Here is a 25,501-nt window from a genome sequence, read left to right as displayed (position 1 = left end):
ATGGCTCATTGTTCAATGAGCATGGTTTCCTCACAAACCATTTGTTTTCGTAGCAGCTCGTCCTAACAATGCTAATGCAGAAAAAGATGATAGAGCAAAGCTCATAACTTTACACAAAGGGTATACTTAACCAGATAACCACACATTAGTCTTGGATGAAACACTGAAGAATCCTATATTCATCGGTACTTCACAACCTACCCTATGCTGTGACATTTTCAAGCCACCTTGAGAACTGGTGGGAAGCCAAACCTAATTCTACTGCGTGCTTTCCTTGTTTAGTTTACATTATCCAAAATTGTTATCCTAGGTTTGCATATACTAGGCTGAATTACAAGTCTGGATAAACTGCAGAACTTTTCTGAGGTCCAACACGAACCTATTCTTGCTGGTCCAGGCTACTACTTTCGTCTGAATTTGCAGGGGAAGACTTCCTTCTCAATATCTGCTTGCATGTGCTGAAATCCATGAAATAAATAATTATGATCATTAGTGGAAATTTGTGGATGACAAGAATCTCCTAGCTACAGATGTCCATATTTCCTAAACATGATGTATAAAATATTTCATCCGATGGATCACAACACCACCTTCCCTTTGAGGTAGATATATGGATATGATTTTATTGTATAATAGATATCAGAAAGTAAAATTCTAGATTTTTTTGAAGAGAAAATGAAAGGCAGAGAATATTACGAGTTCAGATCCTCTGTCCTGCTTTTGATATCTCTTGACCATAATACAGGGTCTGCATTCTTAGGTAAGGAATCTTGTTGTTGGGTTCTCTCTCTCAGCCACTGCTCAGCTTTATTGCACTCATCAGTGATCTGAAAGAAATCAAAGTCACAGACATTGCTCGTAAGTAATTAAGTGTCGTGGATATAGTTGTCATCATTATTTGTTTCATTAGCATACCAATCCTCTATCCTCGGTTGGGAGAGAATCCGTAGACATTCGATGATCCACAATGGAATTTAACAAATCTCTTGTTGCTTGTGCTCTTGCTTCTTCATCTTTATATCGATTCTCAACTGGATCCACCAACTATTAGAAACCAGGAAAAATTGCATGTTAGGAAAAGGGAGAATACTAAATTTGAGATTTAGATAGAGATAAGTAATTACCTTCTTAAGATCCTGCATTTTTGCAGTATAAGCATTTTCAGTTTCATCATCACCGTCCTCATAAAGCCACTCTTCAGTCTCCTGTAGGCTCCTGGAAATTCCTTCCCTCTCCATATCACTAGCAAAGCTCCGATATGTGTTGAAAAGCTATTCAAGTGCAGGTCATTATTTTTCAAAGTCAGCTTATGAAAAAAAAAAAAGTAACTATGACCTAGAAGACTTTCTGAGCTTTCATTGAACTAATATATCCAGCATGAATAAGAGCGTCTCAGACAATCTACATAGGATTATTCATTTAATTTAAGCAATTGGCATTGTCAAGGCAAGTTTTTGCAAATAATATCTCTCCCTATAACTCACCAGCGAGATTTGCAAGTGCATATGTTCCGTCAACTCAAAAGAAATTTAAAACTTGATTAGCTGGCAATTGACAGGGAGTCATCCAGTATGCAAACATGGAGAATAAATGAGTGGTAATTATATAATACAAAGCCATGTAACAATTTAATTTAGCGTTTTAAGCACAATATCCAATCCATGACCGCAGCTGAAAGTTTGTATTTTAAATCTTCAAAAGATCCAGCAGAAGCACAGTGCTTTTCCAAAAGGCACTCAAAAACCAAATTCTCTGTAACCATGTAACTAAGCAGTTTCATTAATAAAACCGAACCATATCTAGATACTCTGGCATTAACATATAATTACAAACTAACAAAGTCATCAAGTTGAGGTTGTACCTTATTTCGCATCTCATAAACATAAGACTCCAAAGCATTCTTCTGGTCTTTGGCTTGTTCTACAGCTTTATCATGTTGGGCCAGGTGAAGTTCCTTCTCTTGAGCTTCTGAGAGCTCATCCTTGGTCATTCCACCATATATGTTCTCATTAACAGGTATCTCAAATCTCTGATTAGCTTTATCTTTTAGTGTACCATTACCCTGCTGAAAACAGGAGTGCAAATGAACTAAATGCATGTTCCAAAGCTTTTCCACTTGAATTTAGCCACTTCACAAAAAGAAGAGAGATTACTTTCCCAAATAAAAACTGCATACCAAGTTGACAGAATATGCGTGTTGTGTGTGCGTGCAAGCATAAAAACCAACAAAGAACATAAGTACAACAAATAGAACTTTCTGATCCCTTTGTACAACAACGGTTGAAAAGAATTGTTGCATTACAAAATAGAATTTACGAAAAAAAAAATATTACAGTAGCATCAGATGACTGAGAATGCACAGTGGTATTATCTTCACTATTTGCAACATTTGTCGATGAATCAGAATCCATCTTTGTTCTGTCCATTTGTGGATGTATGTTACCCCTTCTAGCAGAATCATCCATATGGTCTTCCACCAACTGAATTCATGACAAGATTTGTACCACATTAAAAATCTCTTAGAAAGTGACAAAGCTAAAATGGAGACCACAAAGAAGAGAAAATTCTTACCATAGCTGACTCAACAGTTACAATGCCATGAAGGTTTAGTTGAACTTTAACTTTAATCCTTGCCTTTTCATTAGAGGAGGCTTGGAAAGGACCAATCTGCATTAAAAATAAATAAATAAATAAAAATTCATCAACTTATAAGCCATCCTGGTTCAATTATAAAAGATCCATCCAGTGCACAAGGAGCAAAGCATATACTTCCATGGCATGTATTCAAAGAGATAGCAAATGAAAATCATTTTTAAGTCTCGAGTTTTCGTGTTAGCCATACTTAAGTGCCCACGAATGACAACAAAAAGATAGCAATTGAGATAGCACTGTATAGTATTTAGTTTCCATGTCACACAAACAAATCTATGGATCTTAAAATAAAAGCTGCCTTTTGTCCTGGATAATCGATATATATGCATATCACATCAATGCTTTGAAGTTTTTATTCAGCTCATAAATAGCTGGGTCAGAAACAGACAGCATCAGATAAAGCACATGAGATGAAGATGGTCCATGAGTGTGAAATCATAATAGACTGGCGTTGAAACATTTGTTGAAATTTCCTTAATGACAATGCATATGTGTGTGCGCGCACATGCACGCATTACATGTGACATTGACAGATTCATAAACCTGAACACTATTAGCTCGTCGTTATTGACAATGTACATGTATCACACCAATCTTTCTAGAAAAGAAAAACTTGCCTCATCCTTAATCCATTCGCTTCCAATTGACTGAGATAATAGAATAATAAAAAAAGACAAAAGGATTTCAAAGTTTTCTATCAGACAAACTCTAGTAGGCTTACTGTGAAAGAACTCATATTTGTAGATACACCAGCAGGGAGTTCATTCAGATTGGCATAGAATGCTTCCAGATGTAACAAGTTACTCCGTTGAAATGTCAAAACTTTGGTACTTGGAAAGGGTTGGCCTTTTGGAAACAGTATGCAATTAGAACCAGTGGAGATTTGGGCACCATCTGATGAGAATCCAATGGAGAAAGGAAAAGCATCCTGAACCTGCACAGGATATGATGAAATGCCAATCACTCTTGTACATAAGAATGTACCAAACATATAAATTTGTGTCTCCATGTAAGAGAGCACGCAGCAGATCAATTTTACTTCATTGTATTTCTGTAATGTTATTTTCTGAGTTGAATATAATGACACCTATGAGGACACACACACACAGATGTAATGTTTCCAATATAGCCTGGTGATGAATTCTATCAGACATGGAAAAACAGGTTTGCTTTCCTTGGGGGGGGGGGGGGGGGGGGGGGCTTAATGTTTTAAGCATAGAAAATAGTCATGGTTCGGGTAAATCTGATTAACCAGACTGCATCAGAAGAGAAAAGGACCAAAAGGGACATCAAACTTTGAAATTCACTGATAGCTGGAAGAATGGCAAACAACAAAGTTTGATAGAAAAGAATTCTGAGAAACTAATCATTCAGATAAATACAAACCTCGTATTCTCTGACCCGAAAAATTGGACTAAGCATTGCACACTGGAGAGCACATCCACGTGCCACACATTCACTTGAATTCAGTGTCCGGCTGGGTTCTTTCCCATATAGAGAAGATAGCAACTTACTAATTGCTGGTATTCTAGATCCTGATCCAACAAGCTCAACAGAATGGATTTTCCTTACAGATAAACCTGCATCCGCTAAAGCTTTTCTGGAAGGAACACTTATTCTTTCCAGTAATCCTGATGCAAGCCTCTCAAATTCCTCTCTCTTGATAAAACCTTTGACATCTTTCTCATCCATCAAACACTCAATATTTAGAGGAGCCTCTGCATTTGCACTCAAAACCTTCTTCAACTTCTCACAAGCTGACCTTAGCCTAATAGATGCTCTCATGTTAGAGTACACATCTATGTTGTAAAGCTCCTTGAACTGTTTTGCAAAATAAACAAACAAAACATCATCAAAGTCCCTCCCTCCCAAACTGCTATCAAAAGCATGTGACAGTATCCTCATATGCCCAGCCTCAAATGATACAATAGACACCTGAGTATCACAATGACCAATGTCAACAAAAGCAACATAAGTTGGCCCTGTTTTAGAGCAATCTGTTTTGTATATCCCATAACTGAGTGCAATTGCAGCACAGTCATGCATCAATCTCAGAGGCTTCAATCCAGCAATTGTTGCAGCATCCAAATATGCTCGTCTCTGCAAATCTGTGAAATATGATGGTACCCCGATCACACAATCTGTTACAGGAATTTCCAAATTTTTCTCTGTTATATCTTTCAAATTTGAAAATAGCATAGCCAGTATCTGAACCGGGGTAAATGTGCGTGCCTCACCCAAATATTTCAAGTGAATCAAAATGCCTCCATCCTTCCCTTCAGAAGTTTCAAATGGTAACAACGTTAGCTCATTTTGAACCTCAGGATCCTTAAAATTCCGGCCAATCAGTCTTTTCACTTGAAAAATAGTCGATTTTGGGTTCATCACAGAAGAAGCAGCACCTGCTGACCCAAGGAACCGCTGCTTCTCCCCAAAACATACCACAGCCGGGGTTTCACGTTTTGATTCATCATTCAACAAGACATCAACACCCCGTTGTTTCACCACAGCAATAACACAGTTTTCATTACCAATATCAAACCCAACCACACTCATTTCAGTTCACCAACACCCTATACTGTTGATAACAACAATTATATTATAACCCCACAAGGAAATCACTCAAATCAACATTATTCTTCTCCTTGCTTCAATTAATGAACTCAAGTACTCATCACCAAATCCCTTACAGCCTCACCACAAAAAGGTACAAAAAACTACATAAACAAAAAAATTTAATAAAAATAAATTCTACCGAGAAATTCAGTTATTGCTTAGCAAACAAACAAATAGAGCAAATAAAAAATGACTTCACTAAAATCAATGCATTGTTGGGTTACTTATAAAATGTAGGATCAGAAAACATTATCAAAGTTTCAAGATTTACATCCTCAGTGGCTCAAACTCGAAAGAAACAAAAAGCTCATACTATAACCACCCAGATAGCAATCGCCCTTTGTAGTTTGACTCACAAAGTTCAAACCTTTCTAACCTTTTTAGGCCAAAACGACAGGACCCAGATGAAAAATATTCTCACTTTCTTCCACATTCCTCGATTTTCAAAGAAACCAAGCAATATGTGAAAGAGCCCAGTATTAATAACAAGGAAATAAAAAAAAATCAACAGAATCTTGGAAATGATAAAGTAAAAGAGGCAAAAGAAAGATAGTACCTTTATGAATAGACAGTGTTTGTGATGAGAAGTTGGAGAATTATGAAAACGGAGGTGCGGAATTGAAGAGAAAGTTAGCGATGGTAGAGAGACAAAATCGCCGCTTCACTCGATTATGCCAGATACTACCATTTTTCTAACATGTCCTTGCATGAAGAAAAGTAAGAAATAAGAGTTACAGTATTTTTTTATTTATTTACTATGAGTATTTTGTAAATAAATGTTACTATAATTGATTGATGTTAACCGGTTGGTAGTGCGATAAAAATTAATTTTTAAAGTATTTTTTATTAATAAATATATTTATTAATTATATATAGCACTAATTTTATTCATATAAATTATATTTATTTTTAATAAAAAAATTTATCTTTAATATTTATTTATATTTGATTAATAAACTTAATATTTAATTAATGAATTTAAAGTAAAGATAAAGGTTCAAGGACAAAAATACTTTGCAAAAAAAATTATAAAGTTACAATAATTATAAGATTTTTATTATATCAAAATATTATTTCTAAATGTTCCTGATTAATGTTCTATTAAGATTGAACATTAACTAAAGTTGTTAAGACCAATGCATATTATGTTCATTTATGAAAATAAGCAACTGCTCTTATAAACTTAGGTGCGAGCGATACATGAAATTAATATGCAGGTGTATGTTAGATGACATGTACACTGAACTAACCCGGAAGATAATTTTATATGGAAAGACTCTCATGATAATTGCATGAGGGATCCTTATACTTGAGATAACTAAATTATCTTATATAGAGAGTATTATATTTTGATCATGACCACATGTTATCTCAATTAAAGGTAATAGATAGACATATAATATGTATAACATAAACTGTATTTGTTTTCAATGATATTGATTGTGAAATCCTTCGGCCAAGGTAGAATAAGTTTTGAAAAGAATCTTAAAATTTTATTCAAGGAATCAATAACTATAATGTTGAGAACTAAAATGATTTAATAAAGCATATATACTTCATGATATAATATCTAAATCAGAACATTATTAATGAAAGATAATAATTACACTAAGAAACTAATCACTGAAAAGTTAACTCAAATCACTTATAACTTTTTTAATATTTGGGAGATCATGACAAGTTGTTAAACATTGTATTTGAAATTCAAATATAAACTAATCAATTTTTGAATTGATAATAAATTAAATTGTTTAATTTACTTAATCTTATTTTATTTAGGATTATGATTTATAAACATTAGGTTCTCTTATATTTGGGTCAATTTATTAGAGAACTTAATGGGTCACGCATATAAAAATCATTGGTCAAAAATTAAAATGAAATGATTAATCAAGTGTGATTTGATTGTAAATAAATTTTAAAAATTAAGGACTAGAATGTAAATAATACAGGGGATTACAATTCTAGACCTTGAAAAAATCAAGTAGGGACTTGATTGAATAAATTTATAGAATTATCCTAAAATAATATATGCGATATTATTCAAAAGACAAATTGATATTTTATCATTTATAGAGTTTTTAGATTTCTTTATAAATAGAATGTTATGTCTTTTATTTTCTAAGAGAAGGTGATAAGAGTACAATCCGGAAACATCTAAAACACAAAAAAAAAAAGCTAGCACTCTAAGATATAACAATCTTTCTCTACTAAAAAGATTAAGAAGATTTCTCACTAGTGATTCATGTGAATTACCATTAGAAATCGGACACTTGAGTTAGTTTTGTTATTTTTCCTAGGTTTGTTTTATTTATTGTTTTTAGATTTTTATTTTTATTTTTATTTTGAATTTACTCATTGTTTTCTAGTAGAAATAGGATTTTTTAATCTATTTATAAATCTTATAAACAAGAGACATATATATTTCATTAGTTTTATTCTAAAAAAATAAATTGCAAATTTAGTATTATACTTTTTGGCAATTAAAATTCCTGTGTACTGTATGCTGTTGTTATTCTTATAACCTCTGCCCGCATCACGTCATATTTGTGTCATTTCACTGATCAAAAGTTATGGCGAAAACAATAAAATGTGCGCAAAAGCATCCCAAATCAGATTCCAACAATTGTTTTATGCATCCTTTTTGTTAATCTGTCCTATCAGGATATATAATCCAAAGCCATCAGCTTCTCCAAAATCTGTTGCATCAAAATCCGACCATTCAAAGATAAAAGTTTATATACCTTTCGAAGACTGTTGACGATGATCCCTACTTTACACGCCCTGTACTAGCTAGCTCCAAGAGGCAATGAAAGGTGGAGAATCCAGTCAGCATCGAAGAATAGAACTCCGAACACGCATTAACTGCGAAGAAACAGGTGGAGAAAGTGAAGAAAACGAGGGCTTATTGGAGGTAGACTCGGTGAAGCTGCGAAGGGCCAAAGACGTGAGCTTATAGACATGAATTATTATTTTTCCTAATCTGTTGTTGCTATATATCCATTATTAATTCTAGATAGCTAGGGTTTGGCAATCCCTGATTGATGAGAGACTAAGGAATTAATGCAACTGAGTTGATGGTCAAGTGTGATTAGTGCAGGTATATATGAGAGTGCTTTTGTAGAAATTTAGGATCAAAATAACCATAAAAGTCTCTGTCGGCATTTGTATGGAGTTAAATCTAAACACTCAAAAAGGTTGATTGGTGGCAATGATGGAAATCTAAAGGGTTTGGATTCCCCAACGTTTTCATCCAAAATTGATTTTGACGTCTAGCATATTTGAAAGGTTTGATCCTCGACAATATCCATGGCAATTGATATTTTTAGTTAGAGGGCTGACTTGTATCTCTAGGGTTTGGATTTTGCTCCATATCTATATCAATGTCTCAGTGGACATGCTAATTTATATGCTAACAATTAAAATTCTTCTTTCCTTCATTAAAAAGGAATCAAGAACCCAGAAATCGATAATTGTAAGAATAGAAAAGGTTTATGAAAATTAATGTTATGGAAAAGACTTCAACGAGTGGTGAAGTCGGAAATTTCTTATTTTTCGAATAGTAGGAAAATTTTGGAGTTACATTAAAGTTAGTTATATGAATCTCTATCATCATCATCTTCTTCCCAGAAATACATTTCACATTAAAGTTTAAATTCTTCTTTCATTCAAGGAGTCTTTGATTTACGAGTCTTTGGAATTTTAAAATTGATGGGGTTTTTTTCCTAATATATATTTCTCAATCTTTTAATTTATTTTTCTCGAGTTTTCGGAAAAAAAATCTAGTTAATCTCAATTTATATTATCAAGATTTGTGAAAGCCCGCCCGCTGTAGCAAATTAATAATATTGGTGTTAATTACCGGTAATTTTGCTGCTGAGCATATGCTTCATAATTTTACTGCGTGTTATTAGAATTAAACAAGAAATTCAGAAACTAAACATAGGCAGGCAATAAGTTGTGACAGAACAATTGTATAAATTCTTATTTAATATATAAATAATGGAAATTATTAACTTCCTGGTGTTAATTTGCTCATCGCAGTTGCACAAGAATCTGCTCTCATCTCAGGGATACAAACAAGTGATTGCATGGAAAGCATAGGAAAATATCGTTTCTTTCGGTATGAATATGAAGCCTACGCGATCCTAATAGAATAATTGCTTAATTTCTTATTTAATATATATAGAGTGGAAATTATTAATACATGCTAGTTAAAAGAGACAAGAACCTAATTACTTAATCTGCTTCAACATAGAATTAATGTCCTTGTGATCTACTCTATGACGACTGATGGTGAGCAGAGTCCACAATGGCTTGACTTGCACTTCCAGTATGCACCTTCCTCACTGTTCCCTCGGCCATTGCCGGCTTTGATCATCTGCATCCATAACCTTGACGAGCACAAGGCATAGCTTCTGATCACGCCTGAAAGAATAGACTTGGACAATATCATCCACCTTTAGCGCTCCCGCATTCCTATCCAAAACATCATTCCAATTGGAGGTTAACACATAGGAAACGGTGTTATTCATCTGCCACCTCCTCAGCCTCATTGTGCTTTGATGAACGTTACCACCTTCAAGACCCAGTTCCACTAGCTTCACTTCTGTGCTCTTACTCTCGCTTTGGCACACCTCCTCCATCTCCATTTTATTCAGAAACTCATGGCCGTCCTTAATCTGATTCAAAGGCATTGAGAAGCGTTCCTGGTGCTTGTCCATGTCAGTCTTGAAGATTTGTTTCATTATCCTTAACTTGATTTCACTGTCACGGCCTTCTTGATAACTTATCGCGGATTTTATTTGAGAAGAGAAATCGGGTGGTGGATACAAACCCAGCTTCTTGAAATCCACCCTCTTTCCCATCTTCTTCATCTTCTTTGATGATCTCTTTCGAAGATCATCTACGACATCGATCCCTTGGCTTTTCAAGACTCGTTTTCTGCCTGCTGTCTTTTTCTCCTGGCTACTTTTGATCTCCGTTCTCAAAAGAAGATATTGATCTTCTTGATCGAATCTGATGCAGTGATTGTTTTTCCTGACAAGCTTGGGTCTACTTGCCCTTCTTTTCTTTGGTACAAGAATAGTTCCGAGTGGGTTTACAAATTCATCAATGCTGATAGTAGTGCTCTCGGCTTTTTGATCAGGACATTGGGTTTTCATGGATGTAAACCCTAGTCTTCCACTTCCTCTTATTTTCTTGGGTACGAAAACCCTACTGGTCAGGGTCTTCAAAAGCTGATATCTTTCGGCACCGGTAACCAGCTTGGATGGACCCCCGAATTCCTTCTCCAGAGGATTTGACGCTTCTTTTTCATATTCTGTTTCCTTACTAAGCCCTAGATAATATTCATCAACATCATCAAAATATGGATGATGGTTAATGCCACGCGTGAGCAACATCTTTCTATCTCTTCTTCAACAAATACGGAAAGAGAAAAATATGGCAAGAAACTAAAAAATCAAGACTGCAAGGAGAGATTTAGAGACAAAACCAAGACACTTGAGAAAGTAGATGGCTTCGTGAGATATCTGGATGGCTATATTTATAGAGAGAGAGAGAGAAGCCAGGCAGGTAACAAATCCTTTTACAAACCGGATAGGTTAAGACAGCTAGCTGTCTTAGTTCATAGCTTTCCGAGAATAATCAGGATACAAATTCGAATTAATTCGAATTTGGCTTAGTAAAAAAAGGTTTCTCCCTCGAATTTAATTTTACAAATTAATGATGATATCTTTGTGGTGAGTATGCATCCCTACTACCATAAAAAAGCTTCAGTTTTTTCATGGTGGCACCGTGCTAATTAAGGCAGATAAGAAGCCAACTGAGAAAACAACTCTAGCAGACGCAACAAAAAAAAAAATGCCAGAGGAGAAGAAGCTGAGAGCCGAGAAGAAGTCTCCCAAGGAAGGGAACACAATTCTGGAGCTCCCCACATAAGGACTAAAACAAAAATATTTCCTTGAACGGGCATTAGTTTTATTCTTTCTTTTCTTCCACTTGTAACTGGATTAACTTAATATCAGCATTACAGCACACTCAAAATGCATAAGAATGAAGAGAAAAGTGACTTTAATTATCAATAAAAATCTTGAAACCTAGCTAAAACAAATCCAAAAATAACCAGAAAAATTAAGAAAAATTCTAAACAATATTTTATAGAACTAATTTGAACATAAAAATAACCTTGATCTCTTCTCCTCTTTGCGAGCTTTACATCCCTTAAAATAGATTAAAAAAAAACCTTTACAAGGAATGAAAAATCAAAATCTAAAAAAAAAAAGATAAGGAAAGATAACTAAGAGTGTGTTTGGTATTACGGTAGCTGTTATGGTTGTGGTTTGAAAAAAATTATTTTATAAAAAATACTTTTAGTTAAGGTTGGTTTGAAAAAATAGGTGTTTGGTTAAAACTGTGGTTGAAATTGAGGTTGAAGAAAAAGTAGTTTAATGTGTTTGGTTAATACTTAATAGTGCTTTTGAAATTGAGGTTATAAAATAATTTTTAAAAATATATATTAATATTAATGGTTTTTAATTTTAATATTGTGGATTTAACTATTGCTATTACGAAATAAATCATATTTTATATATAAAAAAAAATTATTGTTCCATTAAACTATTTACAATTCCTTTACGTACAAAATTCATCCGACAAGAACTACAAAATTAGGTAAAATATTATCAGGAATAAAATTGAGATTATAGTACAAGTAAATTTAATTCACCTTAAACTAATTTTTTTTTTTTAAAAAAAAAAATGTTGTTCACGTTCAGTGCAAGTGAAATCAATTAACTGCACTGATTTAAAAAAAAAAGTGTCCAGTTAACAGTGGAGGCATGCATTCACTATTCAGGGAATAGGGGAGTCATGCATCCACTGTTCACTGAACAGTGAAGCACGGTTCCTTGCTTGTAACGCGCAGAGCTGCTTCCTTTTTCCTTGCGTTTCAAATGCAGTATTTCATGGGACCCATGTACAGTAATCAGTGTTTGTTAATTAACCAAACAGCTTGCAAAATTTGGCCGCAGGAAACGTGGACGCCACCCTAGCCAAACGGGTTCTAAATCTATCTCAAACAACATTTTCGAGGTCTAATTTGGAGGTCTTTCAAAACTTGACTACTTACAGTAGCCATGTTTCTTATAAAACTATGATTCTAGAATCACTTAAAAAACCTTTAACTCGATTAAATAGTCATATTAAAAGTTATAAATATTTTTTTTTGCCATTATATTAGTATGACATGATCAGATTTTCTTTTAGATTTAAACTTGTCTTGTTGGTCTATAAATATATTTACCAGATTATTTATATAATCTGATGGTGGTGATACATCTCCATTTAACTATTCAAAATCTTCAATCTCTTCTAACCCTATTTTATCAATAAGTCTTCCTCCTCTATATAGAAAGAATCCCAAGATAATATTTTATAATGCCTCCATATAACTTTTCAGAAATTTATGTATTCTCTGTGTCCTTGTTAGCATCTAAGATAGAAGGATACTTTTCAAATTTAATATCTAAAATATTGAAGTTATTTTTCAATTCCTTCAACCAATTTATATATATTTATTGCGATGTGTTAACTTCGAAATTTAAAAATAAGAGATTTTTGTTTCTAATTATTTCCTTCATATTTTCTCAAATATCTCATAAATTAATGATAACAATAGTCTTTGGTTTTCACTTATATTTTAGCAAAACAAATATATTCCTTGATTATAGTCGATCTTCAAACATAATCCATTCATCTTAAGAGAATGTATTTCAAACCTAGCTCTACCATCTACATTTTGTCTCTTTACTATTTGAAAAAAAATGTTAAATAAAAAAAATAAAAAGTAATAACAATTTTAATTGTTTATATTGATGATAAAAAATAATACTCTACTAGGTAATTCAATTAATGATAAAGAGCCTATAAATAGGCATTACATAGTGCATAATGAACCCACTAACCCACATCACCATTACCCCACTAACCCATGATTCTAGCAACACAATCACCACTCTCTTAGCCACCTAAACACATTCCTAAAGACTAGGTCCATTATGACTAAATCAACATAAAATAAATAATTAAATAAAACAATGAATTAAATAAATAAACTTTAACACCCTCCCTTAAACTGAAATCTGCAGATAACAGTTTAAGAGAAATTATCCTTCTTCAGTATTTTTAATTACTGCTGATCGCGAACACATTCCAAGTAGACCGCGTAATTTCATAAATGCAGCAAGTTTAAGAGGTTTGGTTTGTATATCTGCAACTTGATCTTCACTTCTGCAATAAACTAGGTTGATCATGCCATCATTACTGAGATCTCGCAAGAAGTAGTATCTCACATCAATGTGTTTGCTTCTCCCATGTAACACCGGATTTTTGGAGAGTTTGATAGCTGAGTTGTTATCACAAAATACCGTTGTAGCTCCAATTTGCTGAACCTGTAATTCTTCAAGGATTCTTCTTATCCAAATAGCTTGACAAGCACAAGCTGTGGCAGCAATAAATTCAGCTTCGGTGGTGGATAAAGTAACAATTTGTTGCTTTTTTGAAGACCACGAAACTGCACCTGTGCCAAACATAAAAATAAATCCCGAGGTGCTTCTCCTGTCATCTTGATCACCTGCATAATCGCTGTCAGTAAACCCAACCAGCTCCATCTTTTCTCCTTTCTTGTAGAACAACCCAAAATCCTTAGTTCCTTGCAAGTAACGGAGGATTCTCTTGGCTGTAAGCAAGTGCATTTCCGTGGGATTTTCCATATACCTGCTGATTAGGCTTACAGAATACATAATGTCAGGTCTTGTTGCAGTTAAATACATTAAACTGCCAACAATTTGCTTGTAAAGTGTGCTGTCCACTTTCTTCCCTCCATGATCTTTGTTGAGCTTTAAACCAAATTCAGTTGGAGTGCTAACAGGATTGCAATCCTTCATCTGAAATCTTTCCAGAATATCATGCACATATTTCTTCTGACCAATAAAAATGCCATTTACAGTTTGCATCACCTCTATGCCAAGAAAGTAATGCATCAACCCAAGATCGGACATTTCAAATTCAACCATCATAGAACTCTTGAAATCTTTAAACATATCAGTATCATTTCCAGTAAATAGAAGATCATCAACATATAAGCAAACAATAAGTAATGTCCCCCCATCTCCAATTTTAACAAATAATGAATGCTCATATGGACACTTATGAAATCCTTCTCTTAAGAAATAAGACTCAATACGACTATACCAAGCTCGTGGAGCTTGTTTTAAACCATAAAGAGCCTTTTTCAAACGATATACTTTATGCTCATATCCGATCTTAATATGACCAAGAGGTTGATCAACAAATACCTGCTCCTCCAAGTTTCCATGCAAGAATGCCGATTTGACATCAAGCTGGAAAATAGGCCATGAATTCTGTGCAGCCAATGCAATTATCAACCGAATTGTATCATGTCTTGCAACAGGAGCAAAGACCTCCGTATAATCAATTCCATACTCTTGCTTATACCCCTTGACTACCAATCTTGCCTTATACTTATCAACTTCACCATTTGCCTTTAATTTGGTTTTGAAAACCCATTTTACGCCAATGGATTTTTGTCCTGGTGGAAGATCAATCAACTCCCAAGTATCATTTCTTTCAATAGCATCGATCTCATCATCCATTGCTTGCCTCCATTTTTCTTCTTTGACAGCACTTTCAAAGGTCATGGGATCACAATCTGCAAACAAAGCAAAATAGGTAATTGGATCTTCAATTCCATTTACCTCATAATCTTCCATCCAAGTAGGCCTTTTACGGATACGAGGACAAGGTGGAGCTGCTGCAACAGGAGCTACTGCCGTGGGTGGGAAATTTCCAGCAGCTGCTCCTGTTGTTGAGTGAATTTCAGCAGCTGTTTCTGAGCAAGGCTGCTGCAAAATGGCTGCTGCTGCTGGCCCCAAATCTGCATCTATTTCAAAATCAGCATGCATAGGCTGCTGCCTATCCCAATCCCAAGTTTGCACTTCATCAAACACAACATCACGGCTGGTCACAATCCTTTTTGTAAGAGGATTGTACAATTTATAGGCCTTGGAGCACTCACTCATGCCGAGAAACACACACTTTTCACCCTTATCATCTAGCTTCTTTCTCTTCTCATCCGAGACATGTGCATAGGCTATGCACCCAAAAATTCTGAAATACTCAACATTGGGTTTCCTCCCACTCCATGCTTCTTCAGGTGTCATGTTCTGGACTGAAAAAGTAGGGCTTCTATTCAGCACATGAATACTCCAATTTACTGCTTCCGGCCAAAATTCCTTTGGGATTTTTCCTCTAGCTAGCAAGCTCCTCACCATGTTGAGAATTGTTCTGTTTTTTCTTTCGGATACACCATTCTGCTGTGGTGTATAACTAGCTGTTAATTCCTTGCGAATGCCATGCTCTCCACAAAAAACATCAAATTCAGTTGAACAAAATTCACCACCACGGTCTGTTCGGAGAGTCTTAATGAGCTTCCCTGCCTCATTTTCAGCTTTAGCTTTAAAGCTTTGAAACACATAAAAAGCTTCCGCCTTGTGCTGTAAAAAATAAACCCATGTCTTCCGAGTAAAATCGTCAATGAAGGTGATTAGATACTTTTTACCTCCATTTGAAGATGGACTAATCGGTCCACAAATGTCCGAGTGCACCAATTCAAGAGCATGTTTTGCTCTCCACGATTTGCCTTGCGGGAATGGAGAACGATGTTGTTTGCTAACAACACAATCTTCACATATTTGTGAAGGAATATCAATTTCAGGAAGACCTTTTACCATATTCTTCTGCTGAAGAGTTTTTAGGCCACTAAAATTCAAATGGCCATAACGGAAATGCCAAAGCCATGTTGGATTCTCAATTTCAGCAATAAAACAGGGCTGTGATATCACAATTTCTAAAGGAAACAGCCTATTTGAGCTCATTTTCACTACTGCAATTGACCCTCTCAAAGGATCATAAATTTCACAAATACCATTCTTTATATTTATCTCATACCCCTTCTCTTGCAATTGACCAGCACTCAATAAATTGCTTTTTAAATCGGGCACATAAAGCACATCAGAAATTGTTTCTACAAAACCATTCTTGGTCCTAATCTCAATATCACCCTTTCCTAAAGCATTCACAGTAGAGTTATCACCAAAGCTTATTGTCGAATTAAAATCTTCATTTAAATAAATAAAGGAAGACTTACACCCACACATATGATTGCTGCAGCCCGTATCCACAAACCAAATTTCAGACCCCTGCTGCTGCTCCCGAGACCCCTGCTTCAGCTTCTGGGTTGTCTCCACAGCCATTAGCAGAGTTTCTTCTTCCCTTCTCTCGGCAAAATGTGACATCTCAGCTTTGTCATTGTGTATCCTGGCATAACACTCAGATCGGTAATGCCCAAATTTGTGACATCTGAAGCATTCAACTTTGGACTTGTCACCTTTGCCTCTATTTTGTCCCTCAACACCCCTATAATTGCCTCTGTTCCCCTCAACACCCCTAAAATTCCCCCTGCCTCTGCCAAAATTATCAACAGCCCTAAACTGGTTTCTATAACCATCTCCCCTGTCTCGGTTCCCATCTCTACCTCTCCCTCTGCCTCTTCCTCGGAAATTTGAGGAATGAGAATAATTTGTAGCTTTCAGGGCCTGCTCATTAGTATGTGAGCCCCGAATCATTTTCTGCTCATGCACAAGCAAGGAGCTTTGCATCTCATCAATGGAGAGTTTTTCAACATCCCGTGACTCTTCAATTGAACAAGCTACGTAATCAAATTTGGGTGACAATGAACGCAATATTTTTTCAACAATCACATTATCATCCATCTTCTCACCGTGAAACCTCATTTTATTGCATATCTCCATCGTCCTGGCACAATAATTTGTGACTGGTTCCCCAATTTGCATCTGTAAAGTCTCAAAATCCCGTCGCAAGGCCTGAAGTTGTGCACGTTTCACCCTTGTCGATCCTTGATATTTCAGCTTCATGGAGTCCCATATGTCTTTGGAAGTTTCTTTGCTAAGAATTGTTTCCAAAATGGGACGATCGATGGCTTGAAACAGATAATTTTTCGCCTTCAAATCCTTCAGCCTTCTCCCTTCCAACTCTGTTTTTTGAGTCTCGGTCAAGACGACAGTCACTGCAGGTTCTTCAATTCCAGCTTCAACAATCGGCCAATACTCCTTGGACCGAAGGAAATTCTCCATTAGCATGCTCCAATGGTCATAGTGACCATCAAAACGTGGAATGGCTGCTTGAACAAAGGTTGATTCTGCCATCGATGTACTTGTGCTTCTGAAAAATGGATGAAGAAAATGGTTGAAAAATTGGATTCTCTCGTCTGGTCACGATTTGAGAAAAACAAATAGCTGGGTTTCTCTCTTTGCTCACGATGAAAACGGCAGGAACTGATTTCTGTAATTTGGGTGGGTTTCTCTCGGCTGCTCACGATGGAAATTGGAGAAGAAAATGACTGAAATTTTGATACTCTCGTTACTCTCAGCTGCACACGATGGAGATTGCAGAAATTCGAATTGGGTTTGTGAATTTTGGATTTTGGTTCGATCTCTCGTCTACCAAAGTTGAATTATTTTGGCTCTCTCTCTCTCGTCTGCTTACAAAATGAAGTGAAAGGGATTTTGGGTGTTTTTTTTTTTTTTTTTTTTTTTTTTTGGCTTTTTTCGCAGGTTGCTCACGGGTAGGGATATTAGGGATGTTGGGTAAGGCTCTGATACCACTGATGATAAAAAATAATACTCTACTAGGTAATTCAATTAATGATAAAGAGCCTATAAATAGGCATTACATAGTGCATAATGAACCCACTAACCCACATCACCATTACCCCACTAACCCATGATTCTAGCAACACAATCACCACTCTCTTAGCCACCTAAACACATTCCTAAAGACTAGGTCCATTATGACTAAATCAACATAAAATAAATAATTAAATAAAACAATGAATTAAATAAATAAACTTTAACATATATCTCTAGCTAGTATAAAATTTGTTGGCAATAATCTTGTACAAACTTTAAAATTAAAAATTTTCTAATTAGATAGATTTCTAAGCACATCTCTCTTATCGTGGTATTTATATACATGATCTTCCCTTGATAGTTGATCTAACCAATTCTTTTCAATAAGGTTCTTTATGCTACCTACTGGGTTCACTACCAGAAAATTGATAAATACAAACGGAAATACCGAGAGAATATTTTCGTCGGTAAATTTCCGAGGGATTTTACCGACGAAAATATTCCCTCGGTATATACCGAGGGAATTACAGTGGGAAAAAAAATTAAAACAAAGCAAAAAAAAATGATGACGTGTCATTTTTACCAACGGATTTACCGACGGAATTTGTTCCGTCGGTAAATTGTGAACACTGTTCATCATGTTAATTACAAAGGGAATCACCAACGGCAAAATTCCATCGGTATTTTCCAGAGAGTAAATCACCGATGGATTGAAAAGTCGTCGGTGTTATTTGGCGGTTTTCTGAAAAAATTCAATTAATTTAAAATTTTCATTTAAATATTACAGACGGAATGACCGACGGATTGAAAAATCGTCGGTAATTTTTTGGCGGTTTCTGAAAAATTTATACGAAATTGAAAATTTAAATTAAATATTACCGATGGAATTACCGACGGAATAATTAAAAAATATTAATATTTAATTATCCGTCGGTAAATCCGTCGGTAAAGCGTCCCAATAAAAAACTTGAATGCCCTTATTTCACAAGAGACAGACCCGTTTCTTATTCTTCTACTTCTTCTTCTTCTTCTTCTTCTTCTTCACTATATGTAAAAAACATCATTAAGGTATGTCTTCTTCTTCTTCTTCACTTTATGTAAAAAACATCATTTCTTATCTATTTCTTTCTCTTATTTTCTCTCCTCATCTCCTTCTCTTTTCCTCCATGCTTGGGTATGTCTTCTTCTTCTTTCTTCTTTTATCCTCTTAGTTTTTTTTTTAATTAATATGCTTAATGAAATTTTTTTTCTCTTCTTAGCTTCACTTGCAACTACATTAAGGTAAGATTTTTCTTTTTTCTTCTTTTTTCATGATTTTTTTCACTATATTTGTTTTTTATTTTATTTTTAATTTTTTTTGTTCTTAATAATTGTATAAATGTTGTTGTGAGATTTTTTTTTCATATGAGATCAATTTTTAGTAGATTTATTTATAGGATTTTTAAATTTTTAGCAATTGCAACTTCATTTTTTTCATATGAATTAATTTTTTAGTTGAATTTATTTTTTTATTTTATTTATTTGTTGCAAATTTGTTTGAATTGATTTTCTTATTCTTTTTTCCAAGCATTTTGAGTATATATTATACAGTGTTAATTTATGTTAATTTAATTATTTTATAATTTTATAAAATGAATTTTTTTTAAAATGTTTTTCAATAATTACCGACGGAATTTCCGTCGGTAATTCCGACGGTAAATCCGTCAGTAAATCTCTCGGTAATTCCGTTGGTAATAAAAAAATTATTACCGACGCGTCTGTTCCGTCAGTAAATCCGTCGGTAATTATATTACCAACGGATTTACCGACGGACAAAACATTACCGACGAACGATTCACCGATGGATCATTTCCGTCTTTGATTCCGTCGGTAATATAATTACCGATGGAATATGTGTCTTACACCGACGGAAAAATTCTGTCGGTAAAACTGTTAAATCTTGTAGTGGTTCCTTATGATGCCTCTTAGCTCTCATGGCATCACAAATGATCTTCACTCCTGCATTGTAGGGTAACGGACGTCACGTATAGTGAAAAGAGACTAGGATTTTTTTTTTAATTTAACGTGGATGTCCGGGTCAGCTTGCGCGCACCTCGACTAATCCCACGGGCCCTGAAGTTAAGGACCATGTAAGCCTCCAGTGGCTATCATATGAGCAACCACAGGGCTCGAACCTGAGACCACAGAGGAAGCAAATCTCTTGGTAAAGAGACTAGGATTTTACAAATACCGATCGAGGCTAGAACCCTAAACAGAACTTTATTTTGAATATTAATTATATTAATTCTATTATGAAAATAAGCTATTTTTTCTAAGGTAAATAAATGGATAGATAATTTATAGTTTTTGTTTATGAGAAATGTATCAAAATAATATTTTTTATTTTTAAAAAATTATTTTTAAAATTGGTATATATAAAAAAAACAATATGAAAATATAAATATAAAAATAATTTTTAATAAAAAAATAAAATTTTAAAATTCTCGAAAGTAGTTGGACTGCCACCAAATTATTAATTTTTCAATAGATAGTACGTACTCTGCTTCCATGAAACAATATTTGACTTATTTTTTCTAGTGAATTATATGAACACATCATGAAGAAATCATCATGTCGAACTATCTATCATCATTAATTTATTTTATTTGAGAATCGTATAAAGAAAAAATATAAAGAACCTCTAAATATATTTTTCAAACTCAATAATATTATAAAAAGTTATTATTTTATTTTTGTTTTTATTTTAATTCTTGGCTGGAGAAGAAGAAGAAGAAGAAAACGTGAAAAATGACATGTCATACAGTCAAATAAACATGGATCATTCGTTCATTAAAGCAATACGAGTCACATCTCCCCCTTCATTTATTTCCAAACTCTCAACTTCCACCCAAGCACGACCCCAAACATTTAAGGATTTATTCTCTTATTTTTTAAGAAAAAAATAAAATTACCAGTGAAAACCTTTCACTCGTGGTCTGCATGCTTCTGTTGTCATGAAAGCTAGTGAAGAGAATGATTAATTTACAATAAAGATTAATAAAATAGACGTTTTAATCCATTGAATATTCATGAGAAATTGTTTTAGGAAAAGTTTGCATATTATATATATATACACATAAGTATTGCTATTATTGCCATAAAAATCTTTAATCTTATTATAATCCAATGATTTTAAAATATCAGTATAATTATTTTATTTAAAAAATTATTCTAAAATAAAAAAATTAAATGATTAAATAAAAAGAAGAAGAATTAAATGATTATAATAAAGGCCAACTCCAAATTGTTTTGGTAGATTAAATTCTTTGACTTCCCCCCATAAGCACTATCATCCCAAATTCAAAACATACAGGTACCTTAAACCAATATATCTTTATAGACTATGTTCGTCTTACCTGTTTTAATTTCCATTTCTTGGTTTTTTTACATTTATTAAATATTCTTATAGCTCTGTCTATATACAGCCATGTTCTTGAACTTTCTTTGATTTGGTATCCATAATTTTCTTTGATATATCATTCTTGGTAGGTACGGTTTGGTGGGTCTTCGTCAAAATTGTTTCTTTTTGGCTTCTGGTTTTTGTTGTGTGCCACATAAAATTCTACTAGCTACATGAATATAAGAAGGCTTAGACTTGGCTGGACTTTAAAGACTCCTCTTCGTGTCTCTTTGCTTTCTTGAGCACTGAAAGACAAGCTAAGGTTGCCTTACTGTCTTTGTTTCTTTGTCTTTTTGGATTAGAAAGAAGATGGTGCTAGTTGTTTATTTTCATTTTCGTGGAAACCAAACAGAAAGTTATTTGTTCTGCTGATTGGTTTCTACTGGTCTCATCTTCTCTCGTTGACTCGGTTTCCATGAGTGTTGACTAGCTGTTTGTCTCTTCTTTTGTTCTACTGAGTTTCTTGATGTTTTGGCTGGGAATAAATTTACCTCCTTTTGCTTGCCTGGAAAGTTGAGGGAAAGAACTGAAATAATCTAAAGCCCTTTAGGATTTTTTTCCAGTTTAGTTCTACCCTTCACTTCCCTGCACTTTCTCAGTGACCAGATACATCGGTTTATGTTGAATCAAGCTGTCTAACCATCTGTTGTCCTTGTCTTGAACAGGGTAATTTCTGAGACATCTACATAGAAACATTGCAAGGAGTTTGATTATTGAGTCATGGACAATACTGGAGGTGGTTCTTTCATGAGGAATAGGAGATTGGAGAGCTTCCTGGATACAAATTCCACTCCAAATGGGAAACAAACCCCAAAGATTTTGGTGAGGGAAGAAGTGGTAAAAAGTCCCAAGAGTGATGTTTATGTTGAAGATGATGGGTGGATTTCTGCATTGATATCTTGTGTAAGGATTGTGGTTTGTTTTTTGTCAATGATGGTCACAACATTCATTTGGTCCTTGATATTGCTCTTGCTCTTACCATGGCCTTATGAGAGGATCAGGCAGGGAAATATTTATGGGCATGTTACTGGTAGAATGCTGGTAAGTGCCATTGTTTTATTATATTAGTTTTTCATGCTTGCTTGTGCTCTAATTTTGAAGTTGATATTAATTCTGTCTTGTTGTGTTCAATGCATTTGTTCAATGCGTTTGTGTTTGAATCCTGAGAAAATCGAGGGAGAAAACAAAGGGAAATCTTTGCACTTCATGAATTTCTCTCTGTTTCTCTGTTTCATGATTTTATTTTTTTGAGGTCCCAGATTCAATCTTCAAGTTTTCATCCAGAATATTTAATTTTGCTCTCGTACTGAATTTATGCAAAATGTTATATATAAGGTACATAACAAATGAGTTTTTTGGGGTTATCCTAGGGAGAGGCACCTCTTTTCTCTGTTGCTCAAAAGTGGTCCGGGGCTTGGTATTGATTATAGGGACATATCTCCTGCAGATTTTTGAGAAATATACGGTGCTCAGTCAGGTAGGTAATATGCGGTGCTCACAAAACAAGACAGAATAAGCTTCATGAACTACAACCTTGTCGTTAGATTATTCGGTTTCGGCTAACAAACAATTTCAGCAATGTAGAACTTATCTATAATGCTAGAAGAATCTATTGTGGAAGATTAAATGAAATGGCACTTAATCTAGTAGAAGAAAATGTTAACGAGCTTCTGATAAGCTGTTATCAGAGCTAGCTGATCCTGGAAATGGAACCTTTGACTGCTTTGGAGTGAGATGAGTGTTGGTTGTATTGAAGAAATGAGGCCATCTAAAAGTGCACAATTTTCATTGCAGATGTGGATCTTAGGGAATCCTATCAGGATTGAAGGCCCTGAATTTTCAAATGAGAGGGCCATTTATGTCTGCAATCATGCTTCTCCTATAGACATTTTCCTTATGATGTGGTTGACTCCCACGGGCACTGTTGGCATTGCAAAGAAAGAGGTATGCATTCAGCTATCTGGTGACAATTCGTCTTGATAAATTAATCTGTATCTTATAAACCTGCTAGTGATACCACATCCAGATTGATAAGCTCTATTAACGTGTAGAAACCACCCTTCTGGGTGCTACCTCCTTACTTGTAATAAAATCACCCTGTTTCATGAGTGATGACATTGTTAGACTGTGTATCTGACCTCATAACTGATACTTTTGTTTTTTGCAGATCATATGGTACCCTTTATTTGGACAACTTTATGTATTGGCAAACCATCTTCGAATAGATCGCTCCAATCCTACTGCAGCTATTCAATCCATGAAGGAGGTTCTCCATCCACTTCTCCATATTATTGATGATATCTCTTGTCTATACATCTAACCAGTGATTCTTGTGCTCAGGTAGCTCATGCAGTAGTGAAAAACAACCTGTCACTCATCATTTTTCCTGAGGGGACTAGATCAAAAAATGGACGATTACTACCCTTTAAAAAGGTGCTTCCACAATTTCATCATAACATTCTGGAATGATGCTGAACCTGAGAAATTATTCCCCACCTGACATCTTTTTTGTGTAACGTGTCTATATATATGTTGCAATTCTGTTGTAAGACTTTTATTGTTCATTGAGGAAATGCTTCAGTGATAAATTTCCTTGCTTGATAGAGATTTTCAACCTTCCATGCATGCCTAGTGAGCTGCAAATGATGCCATGAGCAAGATCTGATTTCCTCTCTGCTTTCGTCAAGTACTTCTTAGTTATATTACGAAGACCAACGTAACAGATATAAGTATCGAATCATAATTCTTGCAGATAGAGCTATGAAGTAAAGAGAAGAATCCCTTTAGTTAACTGAATTGTAACTTCGGATCTTTCTTTCCCAGATGTGGTTTTCCAAAACGTCTGTGTGTTGTCCATTGTGAAGATATTATACATCGCTCTTTTCCAAACTTGCATTCATACTATATAATTAACCAATTATGACTCCCTCCCCGTTTTTGGGTGTTCCCTTGCAGGGTTTTGTTCATTTAGCATTGCAAACGCGCCTCCCAATAGTTCCAATGGTCTTTACAGGCACCCATCATGCATGGAGGAAAGGCGGCTTACATGTTCGGCCAGCGCCTATAACAGTCAAGTATCTCCGGCCAATAAAAACTGATGATTGGACAGATGACAAGGTTAATGACTACGTCAGACTGCTCCATGACATATATGTTGAAAACCTTCCAGAGGCGCAAAGGCCTCTTCATTAGAAGGTACCAGAAACAGTCACACTTCATGGTTGAGGCATTTCTTTTTTGTAATTTAATAGTCTTGGAAAGTCCCATGCTAATAGCTATTAAAAATAATCATAGTTCACTTCTCGTGTCTAGGCCACAACGCGTCTGGTCCATTGCATTTCCTAGTACCTCCTAAGCCTTACTTTATAGCCTAGACCAACACCTAGTTCCTTATGATTTTTTTATTTACACCTTAAATATATAAGAATTTCTCATGACCTACCACATTCTCATCTTATTAATATATATATATATATATACAATATATTTGTCTCACATTAATGTGGTGCATTTCAGTATAAGTATACCCTTCAAGTGAAGTTTCACGAAGCTTTTTTAGGTTATCCAAAGAGGAGGCAAGTCCACGTAGGCATATTTGAAGAGGTTAGAAAATGCTTAAGATGAAAAAGTTGCTTGAGTCAGTGGTCTCAAAGGTCTTAATAAGTGAGGTAAAGGAGCATACTTTGCAGAGAGAGTCTTATGCATTGCTAGACAAAAGTTTGTTTAAGATGAAGCGAGTTATCGAGAACCATATATGGGTGGAAGAGGCAAGTGTGCTACGACACGAACCTCCTTGTTTTTATAAAGAATGCCAAGTAAAAGGATTGTCCAAGCGGCGTTATTCTTCTAGTGGGAACCCAAGCTCAAGAAAGAACAAGAATGGACCAGATCGTGGGTGTTCGGTATATCCTGAGAGGTTTTTCACTCCTCTCAACACCATCATCACTATGGTCTTTACCGCTATCAGGGGTAAATAGTTTGTCCAGTATACCCCGTTTATGAA

The 25,501-nt window shown here is 34.8% G+C and overlaps 3 protein-coding genes across 7 annotated transcripts; 1 reads left to right on the top strand and 2 right to left on the bottom strand.

The window, feature by feature from the left end:
- Nucleotides 1–87: 87 nt before the first annotated feature.
- Nucleotides 88–5,991, bottom strand: LOC7470955 (heat shock 70 kDa protein 16). 2 transcript variants are annotated; one of them, XM_024581329.2, is made up of 10 exons: nucleotides 5,825–5,991; nucleotides 4,039–5,369; nucleotides 3,374–3,586; nucleotides 2,572–2,667; nucleotides 2,334–2,480; nucleotides 1,862–2,065; nucleotides 1,125–1,271; nucleotides 916–1,044; nucleotides 697–827; nucleotides 88–458 (listed from the first exon to the last, which is right to left on the bottom strand). In XM_024581329.2, the coding sequence occupies exons 2-10, from the start codon at nucleotides 5,206–5,208 to the stop codon at nucleotides 380–382; spliced, it is 2,316 nt and encodes a 771-aa protein (XP_024437097.1). In that variant the 5' UTR covers nucleotides 5,209–5,369; nucleotides 5,825–5,991; the 3' UTR covers nucleotides 88–379. The 2 variants fall into 2 exon arrangements, with proteins under 2 accessions (XP_024437097.1, XP_002317001.1); XM_002316965.4 differs by having other exon boundaries at nucleotides 1,862–2,062.
- Nucleotides 5,992–9,417: 3,426 nt separating this feature from the next.
- Nucleotides 9,418–10,687, bottom strand: LOC7454439 (uncharacterized). The gene has a single exon (XM_002316964.3). It carries the CDS (start codon nucleotides 10,671–10,673, stop codon nucleotides 9,615–9,617), a length of 1,059 nt encoding a protein of 352 aa, XP_002317000.1. The 5' UTR covers nucleotides 10,674–10,687; the 3' UTR covers nucleotides 9,418–9,614.
- Nucleotides 10,688–21,346: 10,659 nt separating this feature from the next.
- On the top strand, nucleotides 21,347–24,801 carry LOC7454438 (1-acyl-sn-glycerol-3-phosphate acyltransferase). 4 transcript variants are annotated; one of them, XM_052445156.1, is made up of 6 exons: nucleotides 21,347–21,411; nucleotides 22,164–22,539; nucleotides 23,293–23,442; nucleotides 23,666–23,764; nucleotides 23,839–23,931; nucleotides 24,454–24,801. In XM_052445156.1, the coding sequence occupies exons 2-6, from the start codon at nucleotides 22,219–22,221 to the stop codon at nucleotides 24,688–24,690; spliced, it is 900 nt and encodes a 299-aa protein (XP_052301116.1). In that variant the 5' UTR covers nucleotides 21,347–21,411; nucleotides 22,164–22,218; the 3' UTR covers nucleotides 24,691–24,801. The 4 variants fall into 4 exon arrangements, with proteins under 4 accessions (XP_052301116.1, XP_024436717.1, XP_052301115.1 ...); XM_024580949.2 differs by lacking the exon at nucleotides 21,347–21,411 and adding an exon at nucleotides 21,499–21,760; XM_052445155.1 differs by lacking the exon at nucleotides 21,347–21,411 and adding an exon at nucleotides 21,767–21,930.
- Nucleotides 24,802–25,501: the final 700 nt, after the last annotated feature.

Source organism: Populus trichocarpa, chromosome 11, assembly GCF_000002775.5.
Source record: "Populus trichocarpa isolate Nisqually-1 chromosome 11, P.trichocarpa_v4.1, whole genome shotgun sequence".
Taxonomy (NCBI): Eukaryota; Viridiplantae; Streptophyta; class Magnoliopsida; order Malpighiales; family Salicaceae; genus Populus; species Populus trichocarpa.
Note: the sequence above shows the minus strand (reverse complement) of the source record. Positions and strands in the feature narration are given on the sequence as shown.